Source organism: Polypterus senegalus, chromosome 13 (genome assembly GCF_016835505.1).
Source record: "Polypterus senegalus isolate Bchr_013 chromosome 13, ASM1683550v1, whole genome shotgun sequence".
Classification (NCBI taxonomy): domain Eukaryota; kingdom Metazoa; phylum Chordata; class Cladistia; order Polypteriformes; family Polypteridae; genus Polypterus; species Polypterus senegalus.
Window position 1 is genome coordinate 72331914 of NC_053166.1, and position 22346 is coordinate 72354259.

General features: G+C 38.2%; 1 protein-coding gene across 2 annotated transcripts in view; it reads left to right on the forward strand.

Annotated features, from left to right (window-relative positions):
* Positions 1–22346, forward strand: part of hdac6 (histone deacetylase 6) — a 124486-nt gene that overhangs the window by 29003 nt on the left and 73137 nt on the right. For both annotated transcript variants that reach the window (XM_039776176.1, XM_039776177.1), the window contains exons 4-8: positions 3053–3138; positions 6771–6855; positions 6939–6979; positions 11159–11255; positions 11553–11650. In XM_039776176.1, the coding sequence (XP_039632110.1) occupies positions 3053–3138; positions 6771–6855; positions 6939–6979; positions 11159–11255; positions 11553–11650 (407 nt within the window). The remainder of the gene's footprint in view (positions 1–3052; positions 3139–6770; positions 6856–6938; positions 6980–11158; positions 11256–11552; positions 11651–22346) is intronic.

Consider the following 22346-nt stretch of genomic DNA (forward strand, 5'->3'; position numbering starts at 1 on the left):
TAATTATTGTTATAACACAACAAATTTTAGAAATAATTTATCCCGACATCACCCATAAACGCAATCTCAAATGACATCCAAACAAGTAGAGCCTAGACAATCTACACTGGAGATGGTGGGTAGCTCCAACCTTCCATTTGATTCACCTTCTGCCCAAAAAATAACAATGTATAACACTTTTTATTTGTAAAGCTAAGAGAACATGCACTGTTTTTGAAAATGAAGGCTATCGACAAATGATACAAATTTTCGAACTGCAGTTTGCTATGCCAACCAGAAGTCATTCTACCTAAATTTTCAATTTATGAAATTGCCACGTCTCTCAGGTCAGCGGAGAGAGTAGCACTATCTTGTGACAGCTGAACATCTAGGGCAGCAGATTTGTACATGACGAATCACATGTCACTACATTAAAAAACGAAGGGGCAACTGTGGAGGACGTGTTGCAGGTAAGCGTGCTGCATGCCAGTCACACCAGGAGCATCCTCGCTGCCTGTACAGTATGCAAAGCTACCGAGATGGCTGGCTGGTTTATGTTCTAAAAACCTTTCCAGTATTTCCAATCTGCTGATCCATCGCTTGGCTGCATCAATCACAAGTTTGTGTGTAAGCAAGTCCAATAAACTTTGCTTCTCTTTAAGCATGTGGTTAACTGTACTGCTACAGTGGAAAAACTTTGCAGTGTGCCTCACCCAGCCAAGTAAGCAGGCAATTGCTGGAATTTTCAGAGCAGTCTACAATGCCAAAGTGAGTATCTACACAAAGCAGCTGGCATGAAGCAGCTCCACAAGCTGTACCTCATATCATATTAGTGGAGTTGTCAGTCATGATGGCCAGTTCTTTTTCTTTTATGTTCCAGTCATCTAACACCACTCTCAACAAGCATCAGCACTAGATTCTCATTTAAAATGCTTCCTTTATGTCTGAGGAGGAACGTGGGGACTTTTTCAAGACTGATTAATGTGACTGCTACCTGTGAGCAACTGAAGAAATGTGAAACTTGTAGAATTACAAAAACACTCAAGTTTTCCCATGGTATCTTTAATTTTGACTAATTCATGATTATTTTAAATGTCCAATATTGAATAAATTTGGCTAACAGTTTAGTTGAAGGGTGTCTACGTGGTTCATAACACATGAACAGGTTATTGAAAAAAATGTATTGTCTAAGAAGCAATATTTGATTATTTTATAATAATATTATTCGAACAATGATATAAATGTTTTATAAAGTAGATAGCACTGCATTATTTTAAAAAGGAGGAGTCCCCATAATACTTGTGGACTTTGATGTGGCGGTACATATGTTAGTTAAATTATGGTGAACTTTGAATGAGAGCAGTGCAATGAAAACGTTTTTTCTTTTTAAAAGAAAATATTTTGTTCCACATCTTCCAAATACTGATATTAACTGTTCACTACTAAAGAATTTCTTTTTAAATGTCATACCATGCTTATGCATATATTATGAAGTCACTATGTATACACCCTTCAAATATAGTGTTATTGAAATTTGTCACATTATATTAATGTTCTCTATGCATGCTTAAGTAATCTCTAAAAAAAGCAATCACTTCAAATATATCAGTGTATGCTAATTCAGCCAAGATAAAATCGATATTGGATTGAATGAGGAATACAGGACTGATACCCAGCCCTAGAGAGTAATATGAAAAAGTAAAAGTACAATGCAAAACATTAAATGACATTCAAAAGATAACTTTGACCGGTAAAGTATGCAAAGTGCCTACCTATTATTTGAGATAATGCACCTGTTAACGCATACAAATCAACATTTACTCAACTATATTTTAATATCTGTAGCTTTTTTTAGTTTTTTTTATATCTTTACAGTATTTTAACAATAATTTGTAATTATGATGGTTTCAGTGAAAGTGCAGCATTATTTTTTGTGATTACATTTCTATGAAATAGGTAGCATGTTGTTGTGCCATGTTAGCCTTTGTGGATGCAATGAGAAAGCAAGCAAAATTATACCATTTATTGGCTAACTAAAAAGATTACGATATGCAAGCTTTTGAGGCAGCTCAGACCCTTTGTCAGGAAAAATGTGATACAGAAACTGGAGTTCCCTGTGTTTATATAGACACCAGGACAGATACAGCATTGGAAGACCAAGTGGGTCAACTTAAGTGTAAATAAATTAACAGACCTGTCCAGGCTAAGATTCATTTAGCAAGTATACAATGTACAGTAAGATCGTTTGATAAGCTAACTGTCCAACAAAGTCTTTTGAAGATTTTGATGAGTTTTCCATAAAATGTGCATCTGAAGTCAGGTTGTCTGGGTCAGCCCAAGAGATGTGAACAATCCTCATATCTGGTCATAAACCTCTTGTCTCTATTTAAACCATGTTGATATGTGTTAAATTTTAGCACCAGTTTAACTTCCCAATCCTTTCTCTCTTGCTGCGTTTTGAAGTTGCCCATTAGCACAGTCTTTCTCAAAGTGTCCATGGCTGCTGAAATGAGCTCCTATGGGAACATCGCTATTGCCATGCTTAATGTGGAACCTGTGTAAATTCCTTCTTTGGCAGAGTGTTTGTCCAGTTTCTCCCGCTTCGAGTACAGTGTTGTGGACGTTTAATACAAATAATTAGGTAGACCACATTAGGTGATCTGCAGGAAAATTATCTCTTTATGTGGTGTTTTTGTTGGCAATGTGGTATAACTATATGATCTCAATTATAAATGTGAGCACACGTTTTACATCTTTTCTGTAGGCAGCGAGATGTACCATTATCTGTTGGTTCACTCAAGGAACTTCAGATAATTAGTTGCTGCAGGTTTGGTGACCGTCTGGATGCCAGGAGGGGAGGTTCTAGGAATATATCTCTCAGCTTGTCATCATTATTTAGCATTGGTTGAAGTTCTTTTATAATTTTTCAAAGTGCTTTAAGATGTGGGTTAGAGTTGACAACAAGTGAGATGCAGTTCTTGTCCTTTTTTATATTTTATATTCACACCAGTCTCCTGAAACTTTGAGAGATACAGTTTGATTGTTACTTTTTATTTATATTCTCTGACTCTAGGACCTTGGAAATTCAAAACCAGTGACAGGAACAGGATTGGCATTTACGGAAAAGTTCCAGGAGTACTTTTGTCTATGGGATGACAAGTAAGATAGTACTTAACTAGAAATGTTTCCTTGAATTTGAACTGCGAATCTGAAACTCCTGCCTTCTGCAAAATTTCTGCTTCAGTGAGACCTTGGTGATGCAGGATGACCTATTTGTTATCTTTGTTTAATCATGCACTAGACTATGTACTGTACGTACCAAGTAGTTGTTTTTAATATGTTAATATGCTACTTTCTTTAACAAAATAAAAATGAAGTATTTAAGTCTCTAACATTTAATTCTTTGCAGGATGGTTGTTTGAAAATCTGAAAATATCTGTATTCTACTGTCACACTAAAGACATAAACAACTAATTTATATTAAAGAAACACTAGACTACCTAAAATTGGACAGTACATTATAAAATATACAATGTTCAGGAAGAACAAAGTGCACAACAAATAGCTTGAACTACAGCTGGGAAACCCCATTTAATTGCCAGATTTTGAGCCAAAAAAGTGCATTGAAAATGAGTAAAAAATATTACTGCAGTGCCCTTGTCACTATTGTGTTGTAAATAGATGAAAATAGAGCTGCATTAGCATCATCCTCTCCCTGTCAAGTCTGCTTGTCAAATGTTGACATCCTAAGATGGTGCAGGCTATTTTATTCTTTCTGGTTAGAAGGGGCAGCACATAAATGATGCCAGATTTCTGGTGTTCTGTTCTACAGAGGGAAACTGAAACTGTGTAAATAACTCTCCTCAATCCATTACTTATATCCTTAAAATGGTCCCCATAAGACCCACCATGCTTACGTGTCTGACACAATATGTGTGTAACCATTTATGTAATTTTTGACAATTCTTTATTAAATTAAAAAAGACAGGAATATACTGTGTAATGTGACAACATTAAACTTACAAGACTGTTACTGCGCAGAAATAATAGCAAAGTTTTCATCACTGTGCAATGCAGGTGTGATCCAAACTAAATCAAAGTGGGGACAAGCAACCGTTAATGCATTCCATTAGAAACATATGTTAAAAGAGCCATGCTATAAAGTATTTGTCCTAACTTGCTAAGGCACAGGAAACCTAATCTAAGATGATTTTATTTCAGACTGTAGAAACTGTTTAACTGAACTCACAATTTATTGAATTATTGAAATATAATTAAAATTTTCACAAATAATTATAGCAAATCAAAAAGTGGATGAACAGTGTGTAAATTCTGAAAATTAATTAAAATACAGTTGAATATGCCCAGGGATCAGCTGTCTTCTAAGCTATTGGTTTGAGTTATACTTTATCTATTTTTAAACTATACTGGATTTATATGTAGCATTAGCCATTAAACTCGCAAAATTATCAGCTTCAGGTTATGGAATTAGGCTTCTTGGTGGTACACAACATGTTCCTAGTGTCTACTTCAGGAACTCCCCTTTACCATGTGCATTTACACTTAAGCCGAACATTTTGTACAACACTATACAGGGGGTCCTCGGGTTACAACGTCTCAACATACAACGTTTCAAGTTTACAACGCTCACTCCCATAAAAACTTTAAAAAATTGAGACGTGAGAAGGAATAAAGGTAAGCTTTTTCTTCACTCATTTTTTCTGTTACTACAGTACAGTGTTCAGTACGGTATATTTATGTCCTTTTCCTTTTTCTGTGGTTTAGTTGTATTTTCATGTTCTAGATCAGTGGTTCTCAAACTGTGGGGCGGGCCACCCTAGGGGGGTTCGAAGTAAGAAAAGGGGGGCGCGAAGATGTGAAAAAAAGAAAACAAGAATCGAAAATATGAAAAATACATCTATTGAAACCAAAACAAATTAACTTAAACTACATTCTGATACTAGAAAAATAAATATAGAGTTAGATCAATGTCAATAAAAGTTAAGTAGGTATAATAAAATATGCATCTATGATATATCATTGATTAAAAAAGAACAAATTGGTATTAGTGGGCTTCTTTCAAAAAAAATGTTAGGGGGCATGATTAAAACTGTTATGAAAACTTGGGTCACAAATACTTAAATGTTGAGAAACGCTGATTATGATTTTGTAAAAGTGTTAAGATAGGTAAGTGACTTAGGCTAGGGTGTGTTTCGACTTACACCAAAATTCGGAATACATCACTGTTGTAGGAATGGAACTGTGTCGTAACCCGAGGACCCCCTGTACATATTTTTCTCATTTGTCTATTGTCGTAGACTAGATTTGTTAACCTCAGTGTTTCTTAAAATTTTGCTTTGCTACTCGTTGTTGAAGTATTACAGTAACTGCCAGTTTATCTTCAACACAATAATGAATTACACCTAAACTTAATCTCATTTTTAGATTAGTTCTGTACTCATTATTTATCCTTGCACGAGTAGTTGTGTGCATTTATGTAATTAACACCCCATCTAGAATATGTTTCTGCCCTGTACTTGATGCTGCAAAGAATGGCTTCATCTTCTGTAACTCAGACCTAAATTGTTTAAGCTCAAAATTGGATAGATAACTCTTCAATTTTATAATTATGTGTTGACATAATATAAATTACAGCAAAATATCTTATGAAATTGGTGCTTCAGTAGGAAAGGAATATGAAGTGTCCAGGTTTTACATAATAGTCTGTAACAAGTATCTCATTTTAAGCTGTTATCTTTTGGAAGACATACTGATGTTGAATGTTAAATGAATTTGCTGGTAAAACAGAACTGTGCTGCTCTTTAGTGTCTCTGTACTTATTGTAAAATGCCGTTAAAAATATCTCACTTCACAGCTAATGTAATGTAACCTTTATTATTCGCCTATATAATTGTTTGCAGTTAAGTTTTTAGTTTATCGGGTGCAATGAAAACAGAATTAGCAGTATTTTGAAAATTAGGAAGTACCAAAGAAGACTAACTTTAATTTGTGTTGGGAGGCAAACCGAGACATGCAGCCTTTCACTGGCCAAGCTAACAAATGAATACCTGAGCATAATTATTACGTCAGCTCCATCACAGCACTGTATTTGCAGATTATATACCCAGTCTGAGGTAAGATCTTTCCATATGCTCATATTTCTTCACCACATTGCACATAATTTACATTTAGAGAATATTTATTTAAAAGTTTAGTTCAATAATTTTTTTTGTGATTAGTTGTTGTCATAAATTCAAAAATTGTTCAACTTGTTGGCAGGTCTTTGCACAAATTTCAGCTAAAAGTATACACTGCCTGTTCCAAGGATTTAGTGTGTTTTTTTACATACATTTTAACACATTTTAAAAGGTTTGTTATGAAGTGTACTATATAACTGAAGTTCTTTTCATTTAAAATATGTTTAAATATTCTTTGACAGAATTCTTAAATATGAAAATATTTCAAAGCTGCATCTCTATTTAACACTATATATTAAAGAGTGAAAAGCATTGTTTCCCTTTGTTGTTTTTGTAAAGAGCTTATGAAACAAATAAACTAAAAAGTCTGTTGCCTGAGTTTCAGCTCATTTGCTGACTTTCACCTGGATGACTGGCCTTTTGATAAAGAGCATAATCACTGGTTGAATGTGCGTATGTGCATGCCCTTTATAATAGTCTGAATGGGTCATTGTGCTTAAATGATTGAAAAAATGTGTTATTCTTTTGAAAAGGATATGTATCACCAACTATATTGTAATTATGCTGATTTATTTTTTCTTTTTATTTTTACAGACATTCTGAATGTCCAGAAAGGGTTAGCACTGTGATAGACAAAATGAAACAATATGAACTTTTACAACGCTGTCACTTGGTAAAGGTAAAGACATCATGTTCATGTTTTGATTTTTGTTTTAAAGTTTTATTGTTGCGGTTTAACTATTTTTTATGTTTATTTTATAGGAAAGAGCTGCAACAGAGGAGGAAATTTCACTTGTACACACGTAGGAGCATTTATATTAATTCATACTATGTTCACTTATGCTAATTTGATGCACCCATTTTTTTTTTTATTCTGTTACATGCTAAACAGAAGGCATTGCGCAAGGAACACATAATATATCCCTGGGAAACTAATGTAAATGGCAAATAACATTCATGAGGCCATTCAGTTTGTTTTAGATATATGAATTATATACCTATTGTCTAAGGAAGGAAGGTAAAAAAGAGGATATGTAATCATAAAAAACTACACAACACATATACATACTGTACACCATTAAAAAATAATTACTTGTTGCTTTTAGTAGACATTTTCTTTATTGCCACACTGCTCTCAGGGTCCTCTTCCACCTAATTGAGTGAATACTACTGCTCTTTAAATAATTAACAGAGGTAATTTAGAAATTTAATGAGCAATTTGTATCTCTCATTCCATGGAGGTCCTAACTAAAGTACATGCCCACACCACCTCTTGACAGGCTTTTCGTGATCTGAAGGGGCAGTGACCCTTCAGTATTGCTGAATTCTTCTTTATTATTTATTGTATCGGAAGACTTGGGCTATGTCCACACTAATACATTTTAATTTAAAAAACAGAGTTTTTAAACTAAAAGGATCTCTGACCACACTGGAGTTTTCGTATCACTTATGAAATTGTCCTTGTCCATACTGGAGCGCTCAAAAACATATAAAGCAGAGACCTTCGCTTATACAGGGCATGCGCGCATTGGTGGCTAGCTCATTTAAGGGACTGTGTATTGAAAAATTCAGAGCCCTGTGAAAATCAGATTCCCTTGTGTCTTATGTGCTTTTAAAACTAACAGCGTGATCAAGACTCTGATAGTGTGCTCACATTATAGAAGAAAAAAAAAATATTTAAGACACTGAAGTGACTTGCCCTGTGTCACATTAATGCACTAATTACAGTTGAAAGTAACTGTCTTCAGAAATGGTGATGGTTGTCTTGTCATTATATAAAAATAAAGCAATTGCTCAAAAGACAAGTGTTTAACTCTGTGTTCGTTCACAGGATGAGTAACTATAATGTAGGCTACAGTAATTGGAGCACATCTTATATCAAATAACATTTGTAAACCTAACTCATTAGAGGAAATAAATAATTACACAAATAAATAAATGCATGTGTGCATGAGTCTATATCTTCACTCTACTGCATTATACTTTCGTGTGTCTCTATCTCCTGTAATATTGTGAGCTTGGCTGCATTCTGCACCCATCCACATTGTTAAGCACCTTGTTATTAATTTATCTGCTGAATGCACTCCACGTCCTTAGAAAACAGATTAGGTTTAAGTAATACACTTTTGTTAGGGCTTAGAATTTTTCAATACAGTGGTAACTCCTCCGATTTATCACAGTACTGTACCAACCTGTAAATACTTTATTTTTTATGCATGTATGCAGCTTTCAAACTTTATAAAACACAATTATGATTCATACAAGTAAGCACCATGGAAAGCAACTTAGTGGGTGATTAGATTATCATTTTTGGAAAACTGTGTTTACGTCCATCTACACCAAGAGATCCCAAACTTTTTTCGGCCACAGACCCCTTTACCAAAAACTTTTAAAACTGTCGACCCCCTAGTCATTTACTTTACTTACTCAAATTAATACATTTGTACAGTACTCAATATTAAATATTTCACTAGATATCAAACTTTTCATTTTAATCCATTATAATTAATGATTGAAAAAGATAAAAGGACTACGGAATATGGCATTATCTTGTGTAACATTTAATATCGAAACCTGCACTAACGAAAATTAAAGCAAAAAAATACGAGCAGAATTTTTTTACATTTTTGACATTTATAAAATATGTGAATTCAGAATAAGTACAAATAGTCCAAGCTGTACTGTCTGCATTTCTTTTTTGGTTCAGTCATATTATTATCTGAAGAAATAAAAACTTTTATTAACAAACAATTTTGACAGCCCCTGTGATAAAAAAAAAAAATACCAATACAGTATGTACTTACTTGAAACAGAAGATTTTTGTTCAAACTCGAATAAATAAACTGTGTCCTCTGATTTTCTTTTTCGTAGTACTGCTCCTCAATAAATAATTATATTCAAAGTTCAAATCACAAATAAGTACATGTCACATCAAACAAACCAATTTATAATGTTTTATGAAAGCATGACCATACAAGACTGATAAATTCTGCTAATATCGAATATCCATCGTCTCGTCCCACTGCAAGCAACTGCGGACATGCAAGGTTTTTCATGTCAATGCAAAGACATGTTTGTGTATGTATTTTCATGCATTCTTACGTGTGACTCTTTTAATGACACATTTTACTTTTTTCGTTCGCAAGTTTGGTATGTGTTTTTTTATCAAAAAGTGTATTTTTGAATTATTTTACTTCTTAATTAGGTACCTATTGGAATCATATATACAGTATTTTGAAGTAACAAATAAACAGCAGTAGTAAAGGGGGTCTATTTGGCACTCCAGCCACCCAACTCAGACACAAACAGATATAGAAACAAGTGTTGCCACACGGCATACCTTTATTATTAGTGGGGAAGTGCTTTTCTTTCACTCCCCACAGTAGCACAAATCTAAAGCACAATGCAAGGCAGTCCTTTGTTTTCTTCCTTTTTGCTTTCTAGTTCAGCCTCTGCTCCTTCTTTGGCAAGCTTTGTCCTCTTCCTCGCATCTCTGGCTCCCCAATTGAAATGAAGTGGCTCTTTTTCTGCTGTTCCTGGGAGTGCTTCAGTTTGCTCATTAGCCGGATCTGGAATGACTCCCAGGTGTGGTGAAAGCCAAATGTAACAGGGCTCTGCCACCTCCACAGCACCCCCCAGCGGCATCCATGGATCCCAGCACAGCTGCAGCAAGCTCCCATGAAACCCTGTGGGAATCTGAGGTGCCGCTGCAACCCCTGGGGGCTACCATCTAGCACTTCGGGGGAGGCAGTGTCCTGTGCAAGTCTGCTCCCTGGTTCTTCCAATATATTTCCCACTTAGTCGGGAAAGGGCCGCAGCTGTCCATCACAACACTGACCCAATGTTTTTAGAAGTATATGAGAAGATTTGTAAATGTCTTCATTTTCAGGGGTCAAAAATGATGGGGTTGTATGAATGGAAGTAAAAAACACAGACAAATCCATGCATTTTTCAATGAAAATGAATTAGTGTGGACTGGGACCTAGCCCAGCCCTATGAAAGAACCTGTTTTTGTTGCTTACAGCTACAGACAAAGTATTGAGCAAAGGCTGTGAATACTTATGTACATGTGCTTTCTCAATTTTTTTATTTTTATTAAATTTGCTAAAACCTCAAGTAAACGTTTTTCACGTTGTCATTATGGGGTGTTGTGTGTAGAATTCTGAGGAAAAAAATGAATTTAATCCATTTTGGAATAAGGCTGTAACATAAGAAAATGTGGAAAAAGTGATAGGCTGTGAATACTTTCCGGATGCACTGTATGTTCCACATGCTTGGATCTTGTTTCCTTTGCCATGGCCTTGTAAGTCTGGATCTGTCCTATTCTTACCTGTTGTATACTTAATATCACACCCAACCCCTACTATTAGACTTGTGGATTATGAGCCTACAGGGTGAATTCACCCTACTTTTTCAGACTGAACCTGACTAGGCTTTGTAGGTCTCCTTGTCACTCTTCTAAGTCTTGGAGCCAGAAGTGGATTTTGGTATCAATGTTTTAAGCTGGGTTTCCTTAGGTATTGTAGAAATAATCATGCAAGTTTTTTTTTGCACTTTGTACTTTCTCTGGCCTATCCCCTCTAGAGCCAATTTTTTGCTTGAAAAGTGCGAACTCTAATTGTAGGATGCCACCATAGATATGTATATAAATCAACCTATTTTATGTAACATGTTGAAAAAGTTGCATCCATTAGTAGAGTATGATAGTGGGTGTTTTCGTTAAAATTAAAGGAGGGCAATCACATTAGTAGAGTGATTGGATAGTAAAGACCAGGATGATTTATTTGACATACTGTTTTTATATTATATATCCAATAAATCTTGTGACAGAAAAAGGCAATGGTACATTTTGTAAATCATTTCAGTCCATTTTTTATTTGTTTTCCCATGTCAACCAGAGCTATATATAGGCAGATTAAAAACTAAGACAATTAAAAGTGCAGTTATGTTGTGTGAGGTTATTTATGTATCATTTGTTTCAGTGTGGAATATGTGGAATTGATGAAATCCACTCAGAAAATGTCACAGAACGAGCTTCATTCATTATCAGGAAACTATGAGCATATATACATCCATCCAGTAAGTACACAGTGTAATAGTTTACTTTCTTAAATTATCTAAGCAACATCAAGATTCTCTTTTGATTGTGAATAGTACATAAGATTTTAGAAAATCCTTTTAAAGTAGTACAATATGTGCCTCCTTATAACTCATTAAATTTCTTAAACTTAAGTATCAATTTTGTTTCTCTGATATGCGATTACAAAAAAGTCTGCGACTAGATCATTTTTACATGAATTATTTTATGAAGATGGATTGGATATCTTGCTTAGACAAATTGATTTTACAGTTGATCCAGACTTTTTCTATTCTCAGAAATCATTCCAATGTGCTAGCTTGGCTGTGGGATCAGTTCTAGAATTGGTTGATCAAGTGATGACAGGAAAACTAAGAAATGGTTTCTCGGTTTGCAGGTAGGAAAAATACTTTGAAGTGTGAACTGTGGGGAATAAAACCTTTTGTGATTCTGCGTTTTTGTATATACTGTATGCATGTATTTTTACAATATATACACATATGCTACCTATATAATAACATTCCCCTCAAAAGGGCACTGTGCAAAGCATGATTGGACGTCAATCTTCAGAACCTATGCAAAATTAACTGTTTTTATTAACATAAATTATAAGGATCGTTTTAAAGAAGGGCAAACACAAAGTTATGATATAATGTAGCCCATCCAGGCCTTACCAAGAGAGACGCTAGATACCTCTGCTGTCTTGTTACTTAAGCATTTACACAATTACTGTTTGTCTTTCACACTTTCACTCCCACTTTTCTGACCACCTGTTTTTCCCAGCGTAAGTTTTACCTGTCTTTGTTCATTAAATCATGGCCTTCTCACCCACGTTCCAGCTAATGTATAATCTCTGTCAGCCGCCATATTGTACTTTCCAACGTCGCTAATTCTCCAACTTCCCGTGTAGGTAGAAGGCTGAAATTTGGCAGGCTCATTCCTTACAGCTTACTCACAAGAGTTAAGCAGGTTTCATTTTGAAATTATACGCATAACAGTCATAACGGTTGACAACGTTCGCCATGTTGAACTTTCTTTTTTATGGCCCCATCTTCACGAAATTTGGTAGGTGGCTTCCCTACGCTAACCAAAACAGATGTACGTACTTATTTCAGTGGTATGATGCCTTTGTCGGCCGCCATATTGAACTTTCCAATGTCACTAATTCTTCAACTTCCCGTGTAGGTAGAAGACTGAAATTTGGTGGGCTTATTCCTTATAGCTTACATCCAAAAGTTAAGCAGGTTTCATTTCGAAATTCCACGCGTAACGGTCATAACGGTTGACAACGTCCACCACGTTGAACTTTTTTATTTATGACCCCATCTTCACGAAATTTGGTAGGCGGCTTCCCTGCGCTAACTGAAACCAATGTACGTACTTATTTCGGTGGTATGATGCCACTGTCGGCCGCCATATTGAACTTTTCAATGGTCTTTGTTACTTATGGGCCCATCTTCAAGAAATTTGGTACGCAGGTTCCCAAAGCTAACTGAATCCTACTTACGTACATATATACGTCCATAGCCTGCAGCTCGGTCACCGTGTGAGGCGCCGTTGGGTCCCCCATCCCAACGCCTCCCACGTTGTTGGTTGCCTGCCTATATAAGGCCGTCCATCGCTCTGGTCTCTACATTCCCTTCCTTGCTTCGCCACGGTATTCACGGTTCCCTGCTGATAACTACAGCCTTTTTATTTAATCCACGGCTTCTCCGCTTTTTTATTGTTCGTTTATTACGATTATAGTTATTGTATAGGTATTTTAGACTTACTTTACATTGTTCAGGTACCCATTTCCTTTATCATTCCAACCGTACCCCCATTAACATGTCTATTGAGGTGATCACCATCAGTCAAAGAGCTGTCACTTACTGAGTGGTTTCCATGCCCAGAGACGGCACCTACCTTTTCCATTCTCTTTGTTATTAATTGCACGGCCATATCGGGCTCACTCTTGATATCCGGAGGAACATTGTGTTTTATGTATTGAATGACTGGGACAGGTTCAAGGTGTGGACTGATGACGGTACAAGAGATAATTATACTACACAGGAGCACTATAAGAGTGAAATGCTTAAGCCCTTCACCTATGGTTCTGCATGTGAGTTGATGGGTTCCGCTGAATTGTTCGGTTGTCGCTTTCAAGTGTACCGAAATGGCCAAATATTTTACACCTTTTGACAACCGCCAATGCCTCTTAAACATCTTAGATTCACAGGTGACGATTTCAGTAGTGGACACTTTGATGTTTATAGATGTTTAAACTCTCAAAAGCTGGATGTGAAGTTATCGATGAAACCGGTTGTATGCTTACAACGCTTGACAGTTGCCGAATGTCACTTCAACACAAGTCCTGCAATTACTGTTTTAATTGAAGCAAACCATGAAACTCAAATTGATTATGACAGCAGCAACCCAAGCTGTAAGATTTGAAACAAGATTACTGTTCACATGGCCAACTGTACGTTGCATGCTCAAGAGTAAGCTCAGTGCACAGCTTGGTCATATTACAACCAGAGGGCCGAACTCACAATGTGGTATACAAAGAGATCCTTAAATAATTATTGGCATATTTTCCCTAAGTTTAAAAAGGTTTAATTTTCTTCTTAATACAAATTTTAAGGCAGTACTTCGCAGCTGCGAAGCGCAGGTATTTTGCTAGTCCCAGAATACAGCGAGTTGCAGTAATCAAGGCGAGAAAAGATAAAAGCATGAGTAGTTTTCTCAAGAACCCTAGAAGATAAAAAAGGCTTGATCTTACCTAATAGACAAAGCTGGAAAAAGCAACTCTTGACTGCAGAATTTACTTGCTTCTCAAAAGAGAGGTTACTGTCAAAGATAACACCTAGATTGCGGACTTGAGGTTTGCAAAAGACAGAGAAAGAGCCGAGAAGTCCAAGACCAATTTAGGCTTTAGCTGATGGACCCACTATAAGCACCTCTGTTGTATTTTGATTCAGATCAAGGAAATTATTAGCCATCCAGGATCTTAGTTCAGAAAGACAGTTGTGGAGTTGATTTATTGCAGTTTAGCAGACAGGAAAATAAACCTGAATATCATCAGCATAGCAGTGAAAAGAAATGTTAAATTTCCTAAAAATAGCTCCAATAGGATGAATGTATATAGAGAATAAGATAGGACTCAAAATGGATCCCTGAGGAACACCATATTTAAGAGGAGCAGATTTTGTTAAGAGCCGCGGGAAGGAGCTCAAAAGAAAAGATTTCAGCGTGAACGATCAATTTCCTAAAGAAATTTTGGATCGCCGCAGAGTTCTGTTACCACTGTGTAAAAAAATTCATCCAAGAAGGGAGCCGCTGTCATTTCTGTGGACAAGCTCTACGTCAACAACAGGCTGTACAAGGAGCGAGGAGTGACAGACTGGCTTTATTAGCCCAACATCAGGTCACAAGTTTATTATTCTTATCAGGATTCAATGGGTATGAGCATGTCAGGATAAAAAAAAAAGCTGCTATATCCGTGTTTAGATGATGGGATCACCTGTTCTCTCACCACTCCACACCTCTAGCACCTTTTCTTTTTACTTCTTTTTTTCTTTTTTTAACCTTTATCACTCTTTCCTTTCCTTCTTTTTACCTGCTTCTGGAGCTTTACATCCGCATGACACAATCACACAACTTTCCTACACTGCGTCAGCAGACACACAGCGCGCGCATACAAACACTGGATTATAATTATTACATTTTATCATACAACCACAAACACTCTTGGTTCTGTCTGATTATTATTATTATTATTATTATTGTCTGATTATTATCAGCATTAGTAGTATTAGTATTATTATTATCAGCATTAGTATTATTATTATTATTATCAGCATTATTATTATTATTATCATTATTATTATTATATAGCATTATATATTATTTTATTATTATTATATATATATTTTTATTTTATTATTTATTTTTTTTTTTTCAGATTAAATTATACATTTATTTACTTAACTAACTCACATGAAGGCACCATACATTAGCTAATCACACACACAACTATGGGTACACTAAGGTTTGTCAGTTGGAATGTTCATGGAACTGGCTCTAGAGAGAAGAGATTAAAGATTTTTGATCAGCTTAAAAGACTGCAGGCAGATGTTGTCTTATTACAAGAGACTCATAGGTCTGCCACAGTTGCAGATGAACTTAAAACATCTGAGTTTCCCAGACTGTTCTCTGCCCCTATAACTCTAGACAAAGAGGTGTAGCTATTTTAATACACAAAAATACAAATTTCAAAGTATTGGACACAGTCTCAGATCCAGATGGTAGATTTATAATACTAAAACTATCTATACAAAATCAAAGCTTATGTATTGTTAGCATATACTGTCCAAACATAGATGACCCGCATTCTTTCATAATTTTTCTCTGTACTCTCGAACACTTGGACTGTCCACTTATACTTGCTTGGGAGATTTTAATTTTGGATGGATCATTCTTCAGACAGGCTCAGTACAGCTGGGACTCAGCGCAGTTGGCATTCCACTAATATAGTCAAACAGTATATGAGTGATTATGGGCTTTGTGATGCATGGCGATCTTTTATCCCAGCCGTAGAGAGTATACTTTTTTCTCACATGTTCATCACTCTCACTCACGTTTGGACTATTTTCTAGTCAGCAGCTCATTATTGGCTGACATTTCAGACACTGAGATACACCCTATAGTTGTCAGCGATCATGCTCCAGTTTCTTTAACTCTGTTAAATAAGAAAACAATCCCATCAAGTAAAAACTGGAGGTTTTGTGGAATATTATAAAAGAGTGGGCTTTATATTTAGAACACAATGACATGCCTGGAACATCAGCATCTGTTCTCTGGGAGGCAGGAAAGCAGTGATGAGAGGTAAAATAATTTCCTTCTCATCACATAAGAAAAAATAGAAAACAAACGTATTCAGGAATTAGAAGAAATCATTAAGTCTCTAGAGGCATCCCCAGAAGAAGAATTACAAAACAAATTGCGTAAAAGTAAACTAGAACTTAAAGGAATTATTGACAAAAAAACACAATTTTTAGCACAAAGACTACGAATAGAAAACTTTGAACACGGTAATAAATCAGGCAAGTTTTAGCCAACCAGTTAAAAATAAACAAAGAGAAAACTGCCATATCTGCTGTTAAAGACTCAACTGGGAATATAGTATATGACCCTGAAAGAATAAACAACACTTTCAGAGATTTTTACAAAACCTTGTACTCACCACAGATTAACCCATCAGATAATGAGATCAATGAGTTTCTAGACAGGATAATACTTCCTAAATTATCAGATAGCCAAGCTACAGTCCTGGACTCGCCATTAACATCAGATGAGCTTCAGGAAGCTCTTAACTCCATGCCTAATAGGAAGGCTCCAGGTCCAGATGGGTTTCCAGCAGAGTTCTACAAAGAATTCTGGATCATTCTGGCTCCAACATTCTTCAGAATGATGAGTGAAATAGAAGAAAATGGTAGACTACAGCCAAACATGAATTCAGCCAACATTAGTCTCCTGTTAAAACCAGGCAAAGATCCTATATTTCCTACCAGCTATCGCCCAATTTCTCTTATTAATGTTGACCTGAAAATAATTTGTAAAGCCCTTGCAAAAAGATTAGAGAAGGTAACCCCTTTCATAATACATCCAGACCAAACTGGTTTCATTAAGGGGAGACATTCATCCACAAATTCACGTAGATTACTCAACTTAATAGACTTTTCTTATAGCAGAAACATGGAAACCAGTATATTATCTCTCGATGCAGAAAAGGCTTTTGATAGAGTTAACTGGAAGTTCTTATTTGCAACTTTACATAAATTTGGTTTTGGAAACTTCTTCATAAACTGGTTAAAATATTATACAGTTCACCAACAGCATGCGTCAGGACAAATGACCAAACATCAGATAGCTTCTGTCTTCAGAGGGGACCAGGCAGGGATGCCCCTCTCCCTCGCTATTTGCTATCTTTATTGAACCACTAGCAGCAGCAATCAGGCAAACTACAGTTATTAAAGGCATAAAGTGTAAGAACATAGAACATAAAATCAGTCTTTATGCAGATGACGTGTTACTTTATCTTCAGAATTCTCAATCCTCTCTCTCCCAGGCAATTGAACTAATAAACTCCTTTTCAAGAGTTTCAGATTATTCAATAAACTGGTTAAAATCCACAGTTCTTCCAATTAATTTCTCTTTTGTCAATTCCCTTAATACACAATTGGAATCAGGGAATATTACATACCTGGGCATTCATGTGTCTCCCAGGCTGGCAGATCTAACTAAACTAAACTACATCCCACTATTAAAGAAAGTGGAAGATGATCTTGCTAGATGGAAATCCTTACCGATATCACTTATGGGGAGGGTTGCCACAATTAAAATGATGGTTTTACCAAGAATCAATTACTTATTTTCTATGATCCCAAACAAGCCATCATCTGATTGGTTTAGATCCCTGGACTCCTCCATCACTAAATTCCTTTGGAAGGATAAACCTCCACAATTAGCTTAAAAACACTACAGAAGACCAAAGATAGAGGAGGGTTGGATCTACCCAACTTCTATCATTATTTCTTAACCAACAGGCTCCAATATATACCAAGATGGTTGCAACATAACCCGCTGGATGAGTCCTGGTTAGATGTAGAACAGACACTTTGCAATACTATAGAGCTTTCGGACCTACCGTTTATTAGCTCAAAAATAAGAAAGCATGAAAGCTTTAAAAGTATTAATATCAGTACCTCACTGACAGCATGGTGGGAATATCTAAAAATGACGAGTCTTCACTAATTCCATGCAGACGCACACCCATCTGGAATAATCCTGACATATTGCAAAACAATAAAATGATGAACCTCCCATACTGGAAAAGTAAAGGAATTCTATACATGGAACACATAGTTGAAGGATTGGATTTCATTCCATTTAACAGAATAGTCTCCCAATTTGGGATAGACAAGAATAGATTTTAGAATATCTCCAAATTAAATCAGTAGTTAAAGAAAAATTTAAGCTTAAAGTAGAATTACAAACACCATCAAGGGTATTAGACTTCTGTAATCTCAAACACCCCAAATTACTGTCTAAAGTATATAAAACATTGACCAAAATAGATGATACAATAGCAATTCCTATAGGCAAATGGGAGGAGGATCTATTAGTTAGCTTTGATCAGACTTTCTGGTCCCAAACCTGTTTAAAAACTTTTAAAACGATCAGAAACCCCAATTTACAACTAATTCAATACAAAATTCTACACAGAGTACACTATACAGGTCATCGGATGTTCAGGATGGGATTTGTGCCATCTGACACACACTGCACAGACAACATTCCTGACAGTTATATCCACGCACTGTGGTCATGTCCACCTGTTCAGGGATTCTGGTATAGAGTATGTGAAGACCTGTCAAAGTGTCTGAAATGTGATATCCCAACTTCCCCCTCATTTTGCTTGCTGGGGAACCTAGAGGATGTCCCGATTGAAACAAATTTGGTTCACGTGGTTCTCACTGCCATATGCATCGCTAAGAAAACTATCCTCATAAACTGGAAAAACAAAGATAATCTTTGCATTAACCAGTATAGAAATCTTTTATTGGATCATATTACACTTGAGACAGCCTCTGCCTCCACTTCAAATCAATCTCTGGGCTCCTTTGATCGGTTCCATCACATAGCGATGATGGAGGGTCATTGATATGGTCCTGCGGGATGCTGTGGTTGATGTGGTGGAGAGTCTGAGCTTGGAGTATCTGGAGGATCCCTGGGGTGGGTTCACTAGGGGGTCTTGGGCTGGGGGCTGCTGCCCACCTCTGGTGGTGCTTGGGTTACCTCGGGGTGGGCTTCTGGTGGTTGTGTGTGGGGCCTTGGGGGTCTTGACGGTGGCTGCGGGTCACTGCCTGGTGGCTGCATGCCCCTGGGTGGATCTGGGTGGGGTCTTGGGGATTGGGTCCTGGCATGTCCGCTGCCGGGAAGAGGGCCGGAACATGGGGCAGTGCCGGGCCCTGGCTCCAGGAGCTCAGGATGAGAACACTTCTGTTCCACCATGGGGGAGGGGGATGTCCGGGAGGGGGAGGATCCAGATTTACCTGGGTGTCTTATGTCTTACTTAATCTGAATGTTGAGTAAATGTGGGGATGGGAGTAAATATTCTGCTGGGGTGGTGTGGGTTGGTGGCCTCAGACTCCGTGGGGCTCTGTGATGCTGCTGCTTGGGCCATGGCTAGATGGGCTGGGGCCTCCATGCCCGGGTGGATTTTGGGAGTGGAGGTGCCTATTGGGGCCAGTAGGGGAGCTGGCTCCCTGGAGGGCTCAGGCCCCTCAGCCGTTCCTCCCCATCCTCAGACATTTCCTCCTCCTGCTCCTTCACATCATCACACAAACATGCACATAGGGCCTTGGGGTGTGGGTAAGTCAGGGGGTGCGGGTATGGATCCCATTTCCGCAGTCCTGTGGCAGCCTACCCCCAATTTTATTTGCACATTAAACACTTCCACAAACACATTCCACACAAATGCACACTTAGGGCCTTGGGAGTGAGGCACACTCAACGGCATCCAGTGGGGGGAAATTTCAGCCTCACTCCGAGTGCCGGTGCCCACTTCCAATTTTAAACTGCACCTAGTCACGGAGGGTTTTGGGGGGGGAAGTGGGATTGTGTGTTGACATCAGCTGGTGTAGGCCACATGATGCCAGCGCTGCCCGCCCCCAACCACAAAATGCACCTTATCAACACACATCAATATTACATTGGAGCCGGCGGAGGGAGACTAGAGGTCTTATCACACCTCTGTTCTCAGTTAGCTGCCCGGGGCTGGAGGCTAGGAGTGGGAGCTGGCCGTCTGCCTGTGGTCTGGAGTGGTGGGTTGCTTTGCTCTGCGTTGGACGGGGTGCCTGCTCACTATTACCCCAGCGAACGGGCTAACTCTGGCATCCGGAATGGTTGGGCCTTCGATACGGCAGCACCGGGACCAGAGTTAGTAGGGTGTATATGGGGAGTGTGAATGGGTGTCTGGCGTACATCCTTGTAAGTCTTGGGTTGTATGTGTATGTGAGAGCATGAGGGAGGGAGTGTATGACTGTGTTTGTGTGTGACTGTATATGTCAGGTGGGGTTTTGGACTCCTCCCCTCTCCTGGGACATCTGGCAATGCTACAACATCTTTGCCTACCCTCCCCCTGCCTTAAGCATCTGTCTGGTCGCTCCCGGTGGCTGCCTGGTAGGATCTGGGTCTCTGGGCTCTGCTGGGTCCTTGGCGGGGTGGGTCGCCCTTGGGTCCCGGGCTGCTGGGTTCCGGCCCGGCCACTCGGGGTGGGTGGCGTTGTGGCGGGCCTGAGGGCTTGCCGCTGATATCTCCCGGGACTCTGCCGGCTGCTGGTTGTGGCCCCCCGGGGTGATCCTCTGCGCCTCTCGAGGGGGGGTTGGGGCTTCTCTGGTGACGGTCTCCCTGGGATCTTCGCGCTCTGGTGTGACCTCTGGATCTCTGGGCTTGGAACTCCCTCCGCACGTTTTTGGGGGCAGGTCTGTGGCCCTTCACACTCACTATTGGATGCTCCTATAGAGAAACCTTACACATACAAGCGCGTGACACACACAGGTGCTCACATGGTGATTTCATAAGTATGACTTGGACATCTTCAGCACATGACCTAAGGCTGTGGTTGGCCCTAAATGCCTTAGTAATAATTACTGTGTGATTGTCAGCAAACATTTTTACTTTTATATATCTTCATGTAGCTGATGCAGCAATGTTTTTGTCTTGTGGTTCCCCCCCTCTCTTTCTGCAGGTCTAGAAGCGGATTCTGGTTAATTTATTGTTTATTCTATACGAAAAACTCCCCTTCACCTCCATCTCCTCCTTTTCTCTCTTCTTTTTCTTTCACTTTTGTCTCCGTGTCCGGTTCGAATCTTAAAAACATCTGAAAATATTTCTAATAAAGTTTTGGTATCAGGCGTGACGTCAGCAGAAGCTGTAACGCTCCACCTGAGAGAAAAACTGTAAGGCTAGTCGCCAGCATTCAGACATCAATTCTGATTGCTTCACAGCCGAACAGGACACGGTAAAAAAAAAAAAAAAAAGAGGAGCAGTAGATGCAAAAGAGGAATTTAAAGTAACTGAAAAGTGTCTCCCAGTTAAATATGACCTGAACCAGTTAAGAGCAGCCCCTTTAAGCCCAACAAGATGTTCAAGCCGCATCAGCAATATCTCGTGGTCAATAGTGTCAAAGGCAGCGGACAGGTCGAGGAGGAGGAGGACTGCCGCATCACCCGAGTCAGTAATAATAGAGATGTCATTGAAAACTTTCAGTAGGGCTGTCTCAACACCATGATAACGCCTAAAGTCAGATTGGTAGATCTCAAATAAATTATTGGGGTTAAGGTGATCAACCAATTGATTATAAATAATTCTTTCTAGAATTTTATCCAGAAATGGAAGTTGGGAAATTGAGCGAATATTGGCTAAAACTTCAGGATGTAATTCTGCTTTTTTTAGATGGGGACTGACTGCAGTATGTTTAAAAAATGATGGCACAACCCCCGTACTTATAGAATCATTGATAATGGCTAGTAAGGATGGGCCCAAAACATCAAAGGCTTCCACTAAGAGGCAAGGTAGTAAGTACTATGTCAAGGGTGCTGGGAGCTGGTTTAAGGGTGTCAATAGTTCTTTTTAATTGTGAAAGTGAGACTATATCAAAGGATTCTAATACAATGTCATGATTAAGTAGGATGTTAATAGCCAATTTGAACAATGCCACAGCAGATAGTATCAATTTTGTTGACAAAGAATGATGGAATCTGCTCACATGAATGAACAGTGCTGTTTAATCCCATCACAGATTGAGGGTGAATGGCCACATTAATTGAATTAAATATGAGGTGTGGCAGAAAAGTAATGAGACTGGCAACACTGCAAGCGATCTGGCAACGCTGCACTGTTGTCCTTGATAGAGCACGTGTATCAGTACCCTCCCATAGCTCAGTGTGAGTTTCAACTCCTTCCGTTAACTACGTGATTTTGTGACTGCTATTAGCGAAGTTGTGTTTTTGGTTGTACGTCACGCAAAATGGAACAGCGGAATTTGG